This window comes from Exophiala xenobiotica (genome assembly GCF_000835505.1).
Source record: "Exophiala xenobiotica strain CBS 118157 unplaced genomic scaffold supercont1.1, whole genome shotgun sequence".
Lineage (NCBI taxonomy): Eukaryota > Fungi > Ascomycota > Eurotiomycetes > Chaetothyriales > Herpotrichiellaceae > Exophiala > Exophiala xenobiotica.
In genome coordinates, this window is record NW_013562494.1 from 4752782 (window position 1) to 4769617 (window position 16836).

Here is a 16836-nt window from a genome sequence, read left to right on the forward strand (position 1 = left end):
TTGGGATGCACCCAAGCTGAGCGACAGACAAGATGGAGCCCAACAGGCTGAGTCGTGTACTCCTCGACTCGACTGCTGTCCTTGGAAATCTCCAAATCGACGGCACTAAGCTGATGAACAAGGATCAATTCTCCAAGTTGATGGAGGACGCCCAGAAGGATATCAAGCCAGGCCGATGGCTGTTGGGAACCATACAAGAAGAAAAGACGTACATCCGTCGGCGCCCTGCAACGAATCAAGAGAGCAAGATAATCACCGATGGTGATTTCCAGGAGCTCAATGACCACGATTGTTGTCAAAAATGCCTCGATCTTGGAGAGCTCTTAGTTTGCGACGGTTGTGAGGGTGGATTTCATCTACATTGTGCGGGCATCACAGTAATCCCAGAAGGAGACTGGTTCTGTGAGGCTTGCCGACTGGATCAAGTACTCAAGACCCAGGAGACGGCTGAAGCCACCGCGCCCGACTTGGGAAAAGACGACGACGAGTCTACCAGTGCAAATGCTGGCGCTGAAGAACTGCAGGAAGAGGACCTGACTCTCGAATCAGACGCAGAGCAGGACGATGACGTCGATGGTGAGAAGCTGACAGATATCGCCGAAGGTCATTCTGGCATCAAAGAAGTGTCAATTGTGCGTCTCAGTGATGGCGACAGCTTTCACATTGCTCATTACCTGGGATCAGATTACCTCAATCTGATAGTAAATATCCCCTCGTCAATCTGGTGGCACTGCTAACGTACCTCAGGACCAACATTATGATATCCCACCTATCGATCAACCCACCAGAATGACAGTCATACTCCACGACCATCAGAGAAAGGGGATCGCACAGGCACACCAAGCCTGTGAAGGGCCGTTCCGGGGCTGTATCATCGCAGATGAGATGGGTCTCGGTAAGACTCATCAAGGCATCGGCATCATGGAAATGGTTCGTCATGAGCCCGGAATGTCTCTTGTGGTTGCACCTTCGAAGGACCTTACACAGTGGTACCGTGCAATCATTGACTCGTTCAAAGAAGTAAGTACCATGATCTTCCCTAAATGACCAACAGTCATTTTGTCTATCATCTCTCTTGACTGGTTCTTAACTGATCGGTTTCCTTAGGGAGATGGACTTCGCGCGTATGTGCTTCGAAATCGGCATATGACGGCCGCAGAGCTCCTCAGTCTTCAAGTCGATGTTGTCATTTGCTCTTACGAGTTCGTCGAGCATGGTGTCCGCAAAGCCGCTCGTAGAGACGTCCAGTTTCTCAAAACCAGAAAAGACCGGTTTAGTCGACTAGGCCAGCCGCTAGTGCGCCCGACTTGTAACCTTATCTCAGATATCTACGAGTTAACCGGCCAGCCATGGAAGCGAATGATTCTGGACGAGAGTCAAAACATATCTAAGCCAGAGCAAGCTAGACATCGAGCCGTGAAAATGATACCGGCCAAGGCCGTTGTCTGCATGACCGGAACTCCAACTCACAACAAGTGGCACGCTGTTTGGGGCTACATCTGCCTCTTGAAAGGCCATCCCTTCGCAGAGGAAAGCGATTTCTTCTCTACATTCGGTGGGAAGAGGCGCTTCGATGACCCAACTATCAAGAATACGAGAAGGCTGCAGCGGTTCCTTCAGCCCCTGATGATATGCAGGCCACGCCTGACTCTGCCGTCCCTCACTTTAGTGGGTCGTGTATCATATCAACAGTCATTCGACGTCGACGAAATGGACCAGAGTCTTTCGAACGCCTACTACAAGAAGTATCGAGACGTGCTGCGCAAGAAGAATCTTGACACGACTGAATTATTCGTTGGTGCTTCCACCAAAGACAGCAAGAGATGTCTCACGTATGCCACGAAAGCCCAGCTTGCAGCTTTACACCCGCTATTGCTGCTAGGTGACATCAGTAATGCCGAGGATGACGAGGATCCAGAAGCCGAAGAAAATGACCCCGGGTTATTTCTACTAAATGATACCGACGACACAAAAGGAATGAAGTCTCCTCAAAAACGCAAAGCGTGGTTGAAGTTTCTGGAAGACTATGTCGGCCTTGCGGATGACTCTATCCGAGTACAGAATGTCATTGTCGCGCTCCTTTCGATTCGAGCGCAGGAACCGGATTGCAAGGTCGTAATATTCAGTCAATATCTCAAGTTCTTGGATATCCTCGCAGAGGTCCTTAAGCGAGAAGGAATCAAGGCTTATCGCTACGACGGAACGATCAAATCATCTGAGCGCACACGAATTGAAGCCGATTTTGCGAAGGCCGATCCTTCAATCCCTCTTCTCATCACGAGCGGTGCTGGTGAGCTTAATTTGGCTCCTACTTTATGGAAAAAGACTAATGGTGATTCTAGGTGGCACCAGCCTCAACCTGCAGTGCGCCAATGTCGTAATCCAAACAGAAGTATGGTGGAACCACAACGCTGAGTTACAAGCGCTCTGTCGATGTGACCGACAGCATCAGAAAAAGCTTGTCACCTACATCCGACTGATGGCTCGGAATTGCGAGATTGACCATGAAATCCTTCACGTACAGGCGAAGAAGAGGGTTTACAATGAAGCCTTGATGGAACCTCTCATCCGTTGTCATTGGCAAGGCCCGGTGACTATCGAACTTCACGACTTGCTGCCTGTCCAGGGCTTCTACGACGATGGCGAGCTCGGACTACGAATGAAAGTCGAGAGGAACTCTAAACAGGCTTCATCGACCGAGTAGAGCCCGTCTAAACCGACACAGCAGGTCCTTCGGTTATGCAGATAGAGAGGGCAACCGTAGAGTTTCCTGAGGCTGGATCAAATTATCGAATGCTTGAACGCATAGATATGTGCTGCGCTACCGCATCCTCTATCGGCGCTCTCACTAGATACAAAGACACCAATGCAAAATACCAGATAGGGCTGGGAAGTCTCATAGTGCTTCATCTACGGGCCAAATACGTCTCGAGGTATTCCCGTAGAACGCGTAGTTCCTTACGCTGTAACATATAACGTACCGACCCTCGGATGAAGCTGCAATGCACTGCGTATCACCCGCCTCCCCCGTCAGCTATGACGCGATAAGCCATAGCACAATATCCACGAAACTAACTCTGCGCCAGCACAGAGAAAGATGGACATGAACACAAAGACCCAGAGCTTCAGACAGGATAAGGATGAACAAAATGACCATCAGTCATTCTCTCATATCGGTCATTGTTTGCTCCGAGGCGCTCGTTTGATGATTTTTCTTCCGAAAGTTTCCTCTGTCAACTCGTGTGCCAAACCAGGTTCGACACGGTGAGTATTGATCAGATGGGCTTTCAGTATGCCAGGCTTCTTGAATGTAACTTGGCTGTACCTGCACTTCGGGCAATGCATAGCGACGTCTTGCGGCGCCGTCGTGCTGGCAACGGCTTTTTTCTTTTTCCTGCCCATAGTTTCTTCGGCAAGTTCTAGAGCCTTGTCGGAGGCCATGGGGTTGCCGTGAACCTTGGTCATCAGGTGCTTTTGCATGGTCGTGATTGAATCGAATTTGCGATCACATTTCGGATCAACGGGACAGTCGAAAATACGCTGTTTCTTCTCGGTAGGCTTCGTAGGAGGGTCAACGAGGAGTGCTTTGATCCGTTCCAGTGGAGCCAATTCCTCAGCTTCAGCAGCGGAATAGTCATGTGTTGTTCGAAGATGTTTGCGCAGTTTGTTTGGTGTGTCGAACATGGAAAGGCTGGTACAAGCTTCGAGGGGACACCGAGTGGGATGCCAGGGCTTGGACTCCTCTGACCTATAGACTTCCGGCACTGACTGGCGAATCTCCTCGTATGACATCTGATGCTGTGCAACAAGGTGAGCCTTCAAGGTACTAGGAACAACGAAAAAAGTCTCAGAATGACAGTCGGTCTTTTTGGGACATTGTTGCGGTTCCCAATCAGTGTGAACTCTCTCCAGGTGTTTAACGAATTCCGCCTTGCTGTTGTAGATGTGACCATCTACACATCCCCGATTACAAGTTCTTGGTTCGAAATTGTGTATAATGGTGATATGCTGTGCCAGAGACGGTTGACTTGGGAACAACGAGTTGCAGTCGTCATAAGGGCACCCGAGCTTGTCGACCTCTGCCTCTTCAGGTAGGGTAGAAGGTCCACGACAATTTGGCTCGTGCATCATCAAATGATGCTTGGTGAATGTCTGAAAGGGACAGCCCTTGCGACACCTGAAAGCGTACCGGGTCGGATCTGCTCGGCTGTTGCCCGTTGGTACGCGGTCCCGTACAGTCTCCTGGTCCTTGTGGTCATATTGTCCGTGGCTTTGGGCGAACAGATACTCGTTGTGCCTCGCCCAGAAATTGACAAAAGCCATGGGATCATCCGGCCACGGCTCCGTGGAATCATCGAAGAGCGACGCCAGATCCGGCAAGAGGGCGGTGGTATCATCGTTCCCATCAGTCTCATTAACGTCCTCGGTTTCAATTGGACGCGTTTCTCCCTGGTCTGGGGCTGGCTTTGTAGGGATGCCTAGTACCAAATCGCTTACCAAGCGTAGTTGAGCTTCATCACAGGCATCGACATCATCGGCCTCCGCTACAGTCAAGCCACTTTCGTTGCCGATATCAGGGAGGGCGGTTCCGCCTCCGGTGCCTCGGAGTCGAGGGTCGATTACATCTATAGCGCCGTTAGTAGAGTAGTTTAAAGTGCCCGTGGAAGGACTTACCGGGGGCCACCGGGCTAGGTGATCGTGGCCTCTTATGTGGACCAGTGGTGTTGCGCTCAGAATGACCAGTGGTGATTTTCAAGTTTTGCTGGGACGGGTTCAGCACCAAAACCCTTCTCTTATCCACCCGTAACACGGAGCCTTGTGCCTTGGATGTATCAACCGCTGGGGCCAACCAGTCCTGAAGGGGTTCCTTGGTGCGTAAGACCATTGTGTCTGTTTGGGTCGGACCCGAGTAATGATCCGTCACACCCGAGTTGAAAGACTGCATGGAATGGCCAGCAGACCGTCGGACAAAGTGATCCGGTGTCCCTGCCGGTCGACTCTGGAGATGGGAGAGATCACGAACGGCACCGTTTCGTAGGTGACGAGCTGAGATTGGGTCAACAATACCACAGACCAGCGCCATCAATCTGACGCTGCGGGTGATTTGCTGGGTTCCTGCTGGCTGGTCTTCAAGAAGAAAGCCCCTTCGCTTCGGATGGATGGCCATCAGAACCGGTCTGTCAGGATGTCTCCAGACAACACGCCTGTCTCCCTGCATCATCGTATGCTGGATCGTTTCTTCAATCGTCTTTCCATGACAATTCCCGTGTCTCAATGCATGGATAAGACAGAGCTTGATAGCACACATGGGGTTCAACGCTGGATCGCGAATAGGTTCCCAAAACAAGACCTTGTCATCGTTCGAATCGAACCTGGGCGATAATATCAGAATCGAATAAATCACCTCAGGTCATTCACATAGACACTCACTTTTTCCCCTTCGTATATCTCAGGGTAACCGTGGCCGATAGGTCGTTGACAGTGGTGCCGCCAGGCCGCAACTGAAGAACAATGTCGGAATAGCATAGACATTCAGACGCTTTGTAGCCATTCGTTCGGGCCACATCACCGGGACGGCCCACGCAGGAAGATTGCAGCAAGACTCCGAGCCATCTCTGGACTACAATGTCAATCGATTGGCAGCCGTGACGAACTGCTTTTCGAAGGTATGTGAGCCCCATGTTTTGTAGGGCCATGATTCCAACATATCTTCTTTTTTCCCATAGTCCACGAGTTAGATGGCCACGTCGGAACTCCTGGTCGAGGTGGGCATTGATCTTCAGTACCACCTGACGATCATAGTGCCGACGGAACTCTTGGCCGAAGGAGAAATCGCAGTGTCTGACCAGATAGTACCAGTAATCACGGACAGTTGTAATCGAGGGGGAGGGCTTGTCATGGTGTCGTGGTCGGATTCGAAGAATGAGAGTAGCAACGAAGCGAAATATTTCTTCGGGACCGGGACAAGAATGAGGTCTACCATAGGGGGAGAAACGGTCAGTCATCTTAAGACTCGGTGAAAAAGAGCATTGGTGATTTACTCACGGTTTTCCGAGACTTTGCATGAAGCAGGGTAAAGCCTTTGCAACTGCGGCCTGCTTTCTCCGAACACCAGGTGCTCCCATAGACAGTTTCACATTCCGAGCCGATCTCTTGGTAAGGAGTCGATCAGTGGCTTGATTGTCAAGAATCACTTTCGACAAACGATCACCGGCGCTGGTAAACTCGTCAAGCTCCTCTTCTGGGGGAAGGTCCCCAAAGTCTGAGGAATCGATGGACATAATGGCAAAACTATCAGATAGAATGTAGCGTCAACCATGAACGAGACAATATAGGCAATGACAGGCTGGAGAACGGTGGACAGAGAACACAAAAGGACGAGGGAACAAGAAAAGCAGGACGAGAAGCAGGGAGAGATGAGAAACGATGATCATCCTACTGCTTTGCATCGTGCCTGCCCTTTCTTGATAGCCAAGGCTTCAGCTCGCTCCTTCCCATCTCGAGCCACCTGGCCCTGTCCACGGTACACGGATCAATTCTGGATAATGTCCAGATGGCAAAAGAAAATGAAAGACACCTACACGTAGGTAGTGTGTAGTCCCTAACCATGGTGTAGATACTAAAACTTAGCAGCGTAGTGTCTGTCTTCACTCCGGTGTTAGTGCCGGCCACCGCCAGTGTCTCATTTACTTCACTTACACCTCACCCCCCTCCTTTCTGACATGGTGACCTTCTTTCTCTCTCTCTCTCTCTGTGTAACCATGCCATCGCTTCCTGACACCGACTGATAACACTTGCAAACTGTTCCAAGCCTAAAGAATAGCCGACGGTCATTCTTTCAGAATGTCGGCGCAAAGCGCCCTGATGGACGGGGGCGGCAAGACCGTAGAAAAGGAACAAGTCAAAGAGATTGCGGTTAACGTCCACGGTTGGTGCCTCGACGAGCCGTTTCCAAATCACGAACCCTTTGAGCTTATCACTGCTCGGGCCACCAAGACTTCCGTCAACATGAAAGGCCTTCTTGCAAAGCACACAGATGAGGTCTTGAGAGGAGAATTCTTTCGTGTCGTCGACAGCGATTTCGAGTTCAGCGAGCAAGAGCGTGCGGAGCCAGAAGGCGATGCATACCGCCGCTACCGGGTCATTGGATACATGTTCCCTCTCCTGCCAGACAACATCACGGGCAGATGTCCACCATGGCAGAAGCAGGCCGGTGCCAAGGGCACGCAGAAGCCGGCGGCAGAGAATCTTCTCGAATGGAAGAACTTTGACGACCAGCCACAATCACCGCCGGTCATTGTCGTCAGTCCGGTCTTTGATGAGCCACCTAGTGTGGTACAGTACTTCGGCCTCGTCAAGCCCAAAGACGGTGTTTGCGAGACGGTCATTGTGACATCAGCCGAGGTGTTCTTTCGTTATGAGTATCGCGATGGATCAACCTCGAAGAAAGGTCGGGACAAGGCATGGCCTGCAAAGGTCGCCCGCGCTTGCGGCACGTCAGGCCTACCGTTGCTGCTATCACGCGACCAGACACTGAGGCTTCGACCGAAGAAGTTTGGTGGTAGTAGTGGGAAGCTCACCGTGAGACCGGAACTCTCGCTCATGAACGAGCTACGTGTCGATGTCGCCGCTCTGAGGATCAGCCCAGAAGAACATATCCGGAACCGAATCGTCAAGACCCTGCAACGGTTGGAGAGTGACCTCGAGTTTGCTCCTCTCATGACCAACGCTGGCCTTCACGGGTTTATACAGGCAACGGAGTTTGATGAAGAGAGTGCCCAAAATGCGGTCGAAGATGCGCGAGGATTATGGGGCCCGATTGAGGGAATGGATACGAGAACTCTACAGAAGCTTCGGAGCTGTCTGGTCGCCGCCGATCCCGACCATTTCGACTATCGAGACCTCTACGCATTGTTCGCTCAGGGTTGTTTTGAGATCAAACAAGCCGAGGCCAATGGCGAGGAGATCGACGAGAAGGAGCTGGGATGCCGCGTGCTGGGAATAGCACATCGATGTACTCCGCCCACGCTGGAATCACCATCGGCCATTCTTGCCGAGAACGAAAAGGAGTTGGTTGTCTTCGTCGAGGCGCTTCTTGCCAGACTCCAGGACATGTTGAAGGGCTGGGATGTTTATGGCAACACCATGGCCGATGCCTGTGGCTCCCAGGTCACCGATGATGGCGATCCCCTGGCCATTTGGGCAAGATATGGGGATGCAAGAGACACGGATTCCGCGCGAGTGGCGATGCAGGAGATCGGCCGTGCTCTGGCTCGAGCCACACACCGTGGTATGACCGAGGGCATCATCGAGCCACTCCGGGTTTGCGTTGGACTGCTCGAGAGTGTACTGAAGGAGGTTCGCAAGGCAGCCGCAGCAAAGGACGATGAATGAGCCAATGAGCCAGTGTGGGCCATCACAGAGGCATCACAGATTCAGAGCTTGGCCAAGATGCTTGGTTCGGGTTGCAGCAGAGAGAATGACACTTGGTCATTTTGGTCCTCCTCTTGAGCAGAGAGGATCGTCCTTTAGCAGAAGCCCACAAGGTCGCATAGACAGATCATAGTTTGAATTTCCCTCCTAGCAGAGCAAACGCGCCCAGAGTTGACTCGTCCAACTCTCACCTTGTCCCTCTTGTGACCTTGCATGTGTCGACCACGTTCGACATTTCTGACTTTGCCCTCACTTCCACCTCTCTCCCGCCCCACCATTATCTCAACCCACCACTCGACCACGGACAGATAAAATCTCCAACCTTTGCATCCTGACAGTCTGCAACTCTGTTCCTTGTTTCACCGCTCGACATGGCGGGCCCAGAGCCGGGAGGGCTTCCCGCTCTCTCGCGAAACGGATTGGAAACCTCCGACCTCAGTGAAATGACGAAAATCTTGAACGATCTCAAGAGTATCATTCATAATCTAGATGCAGAAAAGTGGCAGCCGGCCTCCAAGAAGAGTGGACAGCTGTTCGGCAAGAAGCCATCCTCTGCTCGAGATTACAGAGCCAAAGCGGAAGAGGAAGCCAAGCGCTTTCGTGAGGCCTTTCATGAATGGTCGTCCAGGCCGCATGTGCGGTCGCGAGATCCAGCCAACGTGGGAAAATGGGATCCAGCCATCAGAGTCAAGCTGAGTGAGACGTACAACCTCGTGGTGACCGGCCCCGGGGAGACGGACCCGGCTGCATTTCAGGACAAGCTCGAAGAGATGGTGGACGCGCTGGACGCTTTGGTGATCCCGAACCAAGAAGCAATTCAGGTTCCTGAGTGGCGACCAAGCAACCCCCTCAGTGCCGAGCGTAAGTCAGAATCACCCATGGTCATTGTCGCATCCTAACACGAGTCGACAGCACGAGTAGGGATCGATGTCGCGGCTGCCTTTGCTGATCCACCATCCTTTGAAGACGTGGGCCGTGGCACCGAGTCCGGCGAGTTCCCAAGCGAAGCCGATCTCTGCAACTCCGCGCAACAGACTGCACAACCAGAGCAGAAGTACGAAGCGAAATTCGGTCAACTGGATTCGTCCATATGCAAAAGATTTTGGCCGGTCCAAACCTTGGAGGAAAAGACGACAAAGTTCGAGCAGCGTCTTGGTGCAATGTGGGAGAACCGAGATATGGCGCGGACAGGACCGAAGGCTACGGATTCCAGTGACGAAGAAGAAGACGACTTGGATCCCGACAAGGAGTTTCGTGAAAGTAGCCCAGAGGCGTCTGGTCCCCAAGATGATGTGCCCACCCGCGGAACCCAGCCAGCAGTTCGACGATCAGAGCGGCTTCAGAACCTCGAGCAGCGGGAGATTGAAGCAGGCAATCAAGATGAGGAAGATGATGCTGACATGGAAAACCCCGTTGTTGAGCAGCGGGAGATTGAAGCAGGCAATCAAGATGAGGAAGATGATGCTGACATGGAAAACCCTGTTGTTGAGCAGCCGAACCCAGAGGTGCGAATGACCACCGGTGATTCGACCACCATCGAGGCGCAGGACGAGGCCACTGGTCGTTTCAACCAACTCGAGCAAGAAGGACATGGTCTTGTGCCGGAGCAGACTGAGGGATTTGCCCGAGCGGATCATGAGGGTAGTGTTTCTGAGCCATCTGATCTTTCACACATGTTGCTGGACGAGGGAGGAGAGGATGCTCGGATAGAGGACACGGTCGCTAAGCTGCCGGAGCTGCCGGAGCTGGAGAAGACCAGCGGTGATTCGAACGCCAGCAAGTCTAGACAGACCGGAGGCACGCAGGGGGAGAAGACTAGCATCGAGACCGAGACAGGAGAAGGCGGTGCTGAGAAGCAGCCACGACAGACAAGAGGTGACGGGCCCGCTAGTCGACTACGAAGCCGAACAGCAAAGTCAGCCGACCCGGACAAGATCCATACTCCAGCTCCAGCGCCACCACGCCAGGCGGCAGGCAAAGGTCGAAAGAGAAAGGCCACGGGCACCACCAGCTCGGGCCGGACTCGACGCCAGAAGAAATGACTTGTTGCTAACGACCGTTGAAATCGAGCTAGGCAGTGTCTCCAGGATTGTCATCAGCGGGGGAAGACGGCTCTTGGATGACCTTTGGTGATTTTGGGGGTGCTGCAAATGCCAAGAAGCTGTAACTAACTCTTGGGTACCTGCAAAGCAGCGCCATGCGCCGAAGGCGCATCGGCTCGGTACTAGCCAACACTTCCTTCGTGGGCATTCATCTTGGAGGTCATTGGGTACAACTTCAGCGTCTCCAAGATGGGCTTCAGCACTATGCCTTAGGGTCATGGAGATTGAGCTACACTTGGAAAACTCTTGAGCGTGTTCCTATTAAGTATCCAAGATTGACTATTCGAAAGGCGCGCATTGCTATCGCTATCGTTATTTCTCGTTGTTGGAGGGTTTCTTTTGTGCCCTGCCCTGTACACAATCTTGGAGTCCAAGGTTGAGATTGGTCTCCACGCCCAGCCGACCTTCTTGATGTTCTTCGTCCCGCAAGCCCCTCCACTCAGCCGACCTTCTTGATGTTCTTCGTTCCAGCGTCTCCAAGGATGCCATTGATGTTCTTCGTCCCGGAAGCTCGTGTGAACTCCAGCGTCTCCAAGGATGACGTTACTGGCAATCTCAAAGAGCACATATGGCACGAAGAAGATTGTGAGAGCGGTGGAATACTGAGTGCTTGACAGACCCAGGTCCTTTTGCAGGCCAAAAATAGCGGCATTCGCAACGTTCGTCCGGTCGATAAAAGCGAGCAGATAGAGAACTGAAAGGACCGGAATAACACGAAGATCGATCTTGGTAATGAGCTTCCGCTCCGAGACCCCAGGAGGCAGGGTAGCGACCTCGCCGTCGCCATATCCCGCCGCAGGATGGGCTAGGTCAGGATCGTAACGGGCCTGGCCATCGCCGAGACCATTGGAGTCGTTGTAGGCATTCGCCTTTTCATCTGTTCCGTATGAGTTCCCGACTGCTAGTAAGGACACATGGAGGAGGTCTGAACTAACTTGAGCCGTCTATTGAGAATCGCATATTCGCGGCTTCCGCTCAGGCACAGAACGATGCGCCAATCCTGCAAAGGGTTCTTTTTCCCAGATCGCAAGGCCAGCAACAGAACCTGGGAGGACCGGAAATGTTATTTAGAACGAAAATACAGAAAGTTCGGGACGGACCAAGTGGGAAGCGGGTCCTCTTTGTAGTCCAGGCGAGTGAGTTGACAACAATAGTCTCTGGAACTCTGCCGGGTTAGCGAAGTCGGCAGGAAGGCACAGACGGGCTATTGAACAGGACACTTGACCGAGGTCTGATGGAGTGGCAACGGCAATTTGGCCCAGTATGAAGGAAGCTGTGGTTCCCCAGATGGAGAAGAGATCTCTCAATTGGCGAGCTATGCAGGGTGAATGCAACATCAAGTGAAGATGGGGAGGAGTTTACTTGGTGGAACAAGGCGATCAAGACCAATGATGAGGGCCTCAGGGCCAGAATAGGCCGAGATAGGCTCGACGTCGGCCATTGACTGACCGAAGCCATATCGGTTTTGGGCGGCGAGGTGGGCGCCCCGCAAAGGCTTTCCACTTCCAAGATTGCTTGTTGGTGCTTGACTGGTGCCACCGCAAGGCTCGGAAAGGACGCACAGCCAGTGGGAACATTGAAGGAAAAGCCTCGTCATCCCGAAGATGGAAAACAGTTGCTTATGCGGGAGAAACAACCAGATCCCCATTTTAGTACTTTTGTGCCCAGATCTTAAAAAGCACCAAAATGAATTATCGTCAACAGCAACTTACTCGTAAACATACCAGACCATCGTCCACGGACTGTATTCATTGCGCCCTGTGGTCTAGTCAGCACATCCTGCATATGGAGCTTCGATTGCTCAATGTTGTGAAACATTCATTCCCCAGCACAAGCTGGATCGTGAGGAGAAGGCTGATATCATCGGTAGAGTCGAGGATTTCCGATATCATGTGGACACATAACAAGGATTGTCCTCCGTATGACAGGGGAAGAATTCCGGGGATGCGTGAGGTGTGTTTGCCACAACCAACAACTTCGTCTGGATGGTTCGCTTGAGTGCGGGTGGGAAGGTCCTCAGGCGGGGTGGACTCTGGGCGTTGAATGGACCCTTGGTTAGCGGGCACCAAGCCCAGCCAGCCCGCTGTAGATCACAGCTAGGTACCTAGGTACCTAGGTAGGCATGTACAGCCTGCAGCCTGTGGGCGACAATTTGGTCAACCCGGGATATGTGAGAACTTCGAGATAGGATTGTCTTTGTGCCATGTGGACTGCCAAAGTCCTCAATTCTGTGAGTGGTGTCTCATTGAACAAGACAGGTGGTTGGTTTGGATAAAACACCATGTATTTTGGCGCCATCAGCACCCTCAGCCGTGACCCTAAGGGTCCCTAAATTAGGAGGGATGACGAGGGGTACTGGGCACCAAGCACCCATAGGAGCGTCCTGTGTAGGCTTCCGGCGAGTGCTGCGGCCAGTCATGATTGCCCGTTACAGGCTAGCAAGTCTGGGCAATCAGCTTGGTAAGTGGCCTAGATCTGCCTTGACACTTGGTGCCACTTGTCAGCGAGCTTTTGTCTGTTTCGTGGACGCGCCTCATCAATATATTATTCTACCTTGAAGATCAACTCTCGTTCCTCATCGCGCGACATCCTAGACAGGAAGACTGGGGAAGTATGGAAACCGCATCTTACATTCATTCAGAAACCGCGACCAGTCATTCTTTCAGGACGCCATCTTTCTTCGATGGACTGTTGTTGGCACTCTAGGCCTCACTAGCCCTCTTACCGCTGATGAATTTCTTACTCCTCGAGATTTCATCCTCTTCACACATCCTCTACCAAGCATCTCTACGGCGTCTCTCATCCACACTTGAGCTGCCTCTTTGCACCCTTGTCAACGATTTGTCGCTGTCTGGTGTCATCAGCGTGTGCCGATGAAGCTGTCATAGATTCTCCCAGCTGTTTCAGTCTTATTCATAAGACAGATACTCATAACACATACATTTTCTCACAACAGATCACAGCCTCTTCCTCTCCTCCTATTCAGCATGGCTGAATCACAATCTCCATCGCGAGGCGATGCGTCACCAAAATTGGGAAAACCAAAGAACCGTTCAAAACCTTCATTCAAGGTTGGCTACCAATCTCGAAATGCCCCGGCTTCCTCACGCCAGGCCACTCTTCCGCAGAGTTCTTTCCAGGGCAAACTCAACTTCGTAGGTAGAGCCATCATCGCCGTTGAAGGCCCCTCGAAAAGTGGCAGCGAGAACTTCGCCGGGCCCTGTCCACCGGCAGTTACTCGTCGTGGTAGGCGATCGGGTCCATCTGATCCTCGTACTTTCGTCATCAATACACCAAACAACATGACGAGTGGCGGGAAGATCAAAAACCCTACACGATCACGTGGACTTCCAAAGCCTAATGAAACCGCCGAGGATCAAGAATTCGAAAGCGCTACAAGGAAGAGGCCTAGACTCGGACAAGTGTTCAGACCCAGTCGACCTCTTAAAAATTCGGATCAGATAAACAGCGATGTGTGGCAGATTATCCTTGGTTACTGCAAGCCCAAGCAGCTTCTTGAGGCCAAGACTATGAGTCGTGAATTCTATCACCTACTATCCCAACGTGCTGGAATTTGGAAAGAGAGCCGACTAAATCATTACGGACCTGATATGCCGGAGTGCCCGAGCAGCCTGACAGAGCAGCAATATGCCTACCTCCTCGCTGGTCGTGGTTGTCAGAACCCTACATGTCCCAGAGATCAGACGTTCAGGGTGTCATGGGTCTTTCAAGTCCGCCTTTGCTCGGAATGTTTCAGACAGAAAACTATACGAGTACGTCCTCTGTCCAAGATATGTCTTCCTCCACTAACCTTCCAGGCCGACGACCTCCCTCCGCACCGCAGGTATATGATCGATGCCGATGAAAGTCAAGACTCTCCTGCAGATGATTCGCGCGTGTGGAGGACAACGCTTTCGGACCTCCTTCCACAGGCTAAAAGTGACGGGTAAGTGTTTGCTTCGACGCATTCCTTCAATTTGCTGATTCGCTAGTCGACGCTATGGCGGACCTCGTGCTGTCAATGACGGCGCAAATAACTGGTACCGAGGCAACTTGCGCCAGTACGTGTTCCTCAAATCCGCCTATGCGCGTCTCGAATCTGAATATCTGGAGCTTCGAAGCTCCAATCCTTCCAACGCCATGGTCATCGATTGGCTGGAGCAAACCCATCAGAAGAATATGAAGTTTATGACAGAGGTCGCGGACTTTGAGCACTGGTATACAAACCTGCCGCAGTCCAACGAAGATTTCTACCACGCCAGAGTCGACTATTTCGAGCAACGAGCAGCCCAGCTTTCGCCTCCCATGGAACGACCCGTCTTGTGGAACATGGCCGCTTTCAGGAGAGTGCTCAAGGTTCAGGTACGGCCGACGGAACGATCTTGGCAACTGCTCAAAGAGAAGATACTTCCCTACAGAACGCAGGCCGAACGAGTGCACGAATACCATGTACTGATGAGAATAACATCACCACCGGGGCTGACGTATGGGGACCTGAGCATGTACGATCCGCAATCATTACCATCCGCACCCATGCTTGAACGGTTCAAGCGACTTAAGCAGCGGCGTTCGTGTCGAAAGCGTCTCCTACCATCTTTCGTACCAGAGCAAGAGTTCATCCTTGCATTGGCGAGAGACGAGTTGGATCGGTGTATGGAATCCGGAGTAGCGGATGAAGATCTTTTGCTGTTGACTCTGAAGAATGTGTTCGACACGTACGCGCAACTCGAGGACCGTCCTACGGGACTTAATTTTGACGGCACACAAGGACCGTATTGCCTCAGCTTAGATGACGCTCGCATGATTGTCGAAGAGGTCATGGAGACAAAAATCGACCACCTGTCACAACGTGGTTCGATAGTGTTCTCGAGTCTGAGATGCAGGGGCTGCCGTCGAAGGGACTTTACTAAGACCTGGTCTTTTACTGATGCGTTCGAACATATACTCAAGGCCCATGCATCGTTGGTTGGCGAAGGCATGGAGTTCTGGCAATTCGCAGTGCCCTATACTCGGGACAGGCCAGAGTGGTTTCCGGGACGACTGGAGCCCAAAACTGAGGATGCATTTCCCTGGTACACGGTGCCATGGCCAAGATGTTTACCACTAGTGCCGGTGCACCAAGAACCCTGGAAGTTGGACGACTGGCATCCAGCCGTAACTCAGATCTATGTCAAGTTGGAGAAAACACCAGCAATCTCAGCGTTCGAAGGACGGCAGCCACGCCCAAATTCGTTACAAGATGCTGATTTTGTTGCCAACATTCGATTTGCGGCTCAAACCTTGAAGGGAGTATGGCTTGACGAGCTCTGTCAAATGAAAATCGCTCTCAAGTACGCCATGGCGCTCCACACTGCAGGCTCAATGACCGAACCTCCATTGGAGACATTCAAAAAGGGCCTCGCCGAAATCCAAATTGTCAATCCAGCTATCGACTTGCAGTTTCGATGCGGCGTTTGCATTCAAGAAGGCAAAGTCCATCATAACGCCCGACAGGTCAAGTACAGAATTCCGATTGGCGACCTCTTAACACATTGGGAAGAGAAGCACCAAAATCACGGTTTTAAGTGGATCGAAGCCATGCACTTACCGTCTGACAGCAAGGTTTTGGTGTTGATCAACAAGGCGGATGAGAAAATACGGGAGGAGAAAGAGGAAGCCAGGGAAAGAGAGGCCAAGATCGGGGACAGCATCAGAAAGCGCCCGAGATTGAAGAACAGTGTGGTGATGCAGGCTCGGATGGCAAAGGATGCTTTTGACGAGCTCTTCCCGCTAGTGTCAGGTTCCTCACTGCCCGCGGAGATGGAGATGTAGAATGGTCGAAATGTAAGGATGGGAGTCAACAGCGTGGCATGATGTTGATGAATTTCGTTACTACGGGCGCGGCGTTCCGGATGAGATGAGAATGTTCGGGGAATGACATTGTCACGGGATTCAAGAGGCGACTTGCGAAACGTTCGGGAGTCACGGTATGCAAGAGTTATTAGGATATTTGTATGCATAAGAATCTTGTATGCATAAAATTGAATCGATGTGACTGCAGAGAGTTGTAACTTGTGGCCCATCAGCAAGCGATGTCGAGGATGGCGAACGAAAGTAACGAGAAAGGAAATTGTGCGCGAGACAAATCTTCTTCGCCGTAGTTCGCTCGCAGAGACCAAATTGGGCAGCAGGGAGCGAGATGATGGATGGAAAGCCCGCGAGCCCGGCATCCGGCAGACTTCGGAGAACAGCGGATCCTCGTTCTCCTGCCAAGATGTTTACCATTAGTCCCGAATTGATAAAGATTCTGGCCAAGTTATTG

General features: G+C 52.0%; 6 protein-coding genes across 6 annotated transcripts; 4 read left to right on the top strand and 2 right to left on the bottom strand.

The window, feature by feature from the left end:
* Positions 1–32: 32 nt before the first annotated feature.
* On the top strand, positions 33–2704 carry PV05_01865 (uncharacterized protein; the record flags this gene model as incomplete). The annotated part of the gene is made up of 4 exons (XM_013466913.1): positions 33–701; positions 748–1020; positions 1108–2290; positions 2343–2704. 4 exons carry the CDS (start codon positions 33–35, stop codon positions 2702–2704), a joined length of 2487 nt encoding a protein of 828 aa, XP_013322367.1.
* A 64-nt stretch (positions 2705–2768) lies between these two features.
* Positions 2769–6435, bottom strand: PV05_01866 (uncharacterized protein). The gene is made up of 4 exons (XM_013466914.1): positions 6046–6435; positions 5431–5976; positions 4675–5372; positions 2769–4625 (listed from the first exon to the last, which is right to left on the bottom strand). The coding sequence occupies exons 1-4, from the start codon at positions 6279–6281 to the stop codon at positions 3178–3180; spliced, it is 2928 nt and encodes a 975-aa protein (XP_013322368.1). The 5' UTR covers positions 6282–6435; the 3' UTR covers positions 2769–3177.
* Positions 6436–6843: 408 nt separating this feature from the next.
* On the top strand, positions 6844–8394 carry PV05_01867 (uncharacterized protein; the record flags this gene model as incomplete). Its single annotated transcript, XM_013466915.1, has 1 exon — positions 6844–8394. The coding sequence occupies one exon, from the start codon at positions 6844–6846 to the stop codon at positions 8392–8394; it is 1551 nt and encodes a 516-aa protein (XP_013322369.1).
* Positions 8395–8804: 410 nt separating this feature from the next.
* PV05_01868 (uncharacterized protein) lies at positions 8805–10475 on the top strand (the record flags this gene model as incomplete). Its single annotated transcript, XM_013466916.1, has 2 exons — positions 8805–9294; positions 9346–10475. The coding sequence occupies 2 exons, from the start codon at positions 8805–8807 to the stop codon at positions 10473–10475; spliced, it is 1620 nt and encodes a 539-aa protein (XP_013322370.1).
* A 372-nt stretch (positions 10476–10847) lies between these two features.
* PV05_01869 (uncharacterized protein) lies at positions 10848–11585 on the bottom strand (the record flags this gene model as incomplete). The annotated part of the gene is made up of 3 exons (XM_013466917.1): positions 11471–11585; positions 10940–11412; positions 10848–10886 (listed from the first exon to the last, which is right to left on the bottom strand). The coding sequence occupies exons 1-3, from the start codon at positions 11493–11495 to the stop codon at positions 10848–10850; spliced, it is 537 nt and encodes a 178-aa protein (XP_013322371.1). The 5' UTR covers positions 11496–11585.
* A 1469-nt stretch (positions 11586–13054) lies between these two features.
* Positions 13055–16537, top strand: PV05_01870 (uncharacterized protein). The gene is made up of 3 exons (XM_013466918.1): positions 13055–14308; positions 14354–14481; positions 14528–16537. Exons 1-3 carry the CDS (start codon positions 13523–13525, stop codon positions 16344–16346), a joined length of 2733 nt encoding a protein of 910 aa, XP_013322372.1. The 5' UTR covers positions 13055–13522; the 3' UTR covers positions 16347–16537.
* The last annotated feature ends 299 nt before the right edge of the window (positions 16538–16836 follow it).

Bases quoted from the DNA above. Each gene is read 5' to 3' on its own strand.
- PV05_01866 (XM_013466914.1), bottom strand. From the start codon at position 6,281: ATGTCCATCGATTCCTCAGACTTTGGGGACCTTCCCCCAGAAGAGGAG. The intron at 5,373-5,430 runs GTGAGTGTCTAT...ATTATCGCCCAG, and splicing joins AGATATACGAAGGGGAAAAA to GTTCGATTCGAACGATGACA. The intron at 4,626-4,674 runs GTAAGTCCTTCC...ACGGCGCTATAG, and splicing joins ACCTAGCCCGGTGGCCCCCG to ATGTAATCGACCCTCGACTC.
- PV05_01870 (XM_013466918.1), top strand. From the start codon at position 13,523: ATGGCTGAATCACAATCTCCATCGCGAGGCGATGCGTCACCAAAATTG. The intron at 14,309-14,353 runs GTACGTCCTCTG...CTAACCTTCCAG, and splicing joins TCAGACAGAAAACTATACGA to GCCGACGACCTCCCTCCGCA. The intron at 14,482-14,527 runs GTAAGTGTTTGC...CTGATTCGCTAG, and splicing joins CCACAGGCTAAAAGTGACGG to TCGACGCTATGGCGGACCTC.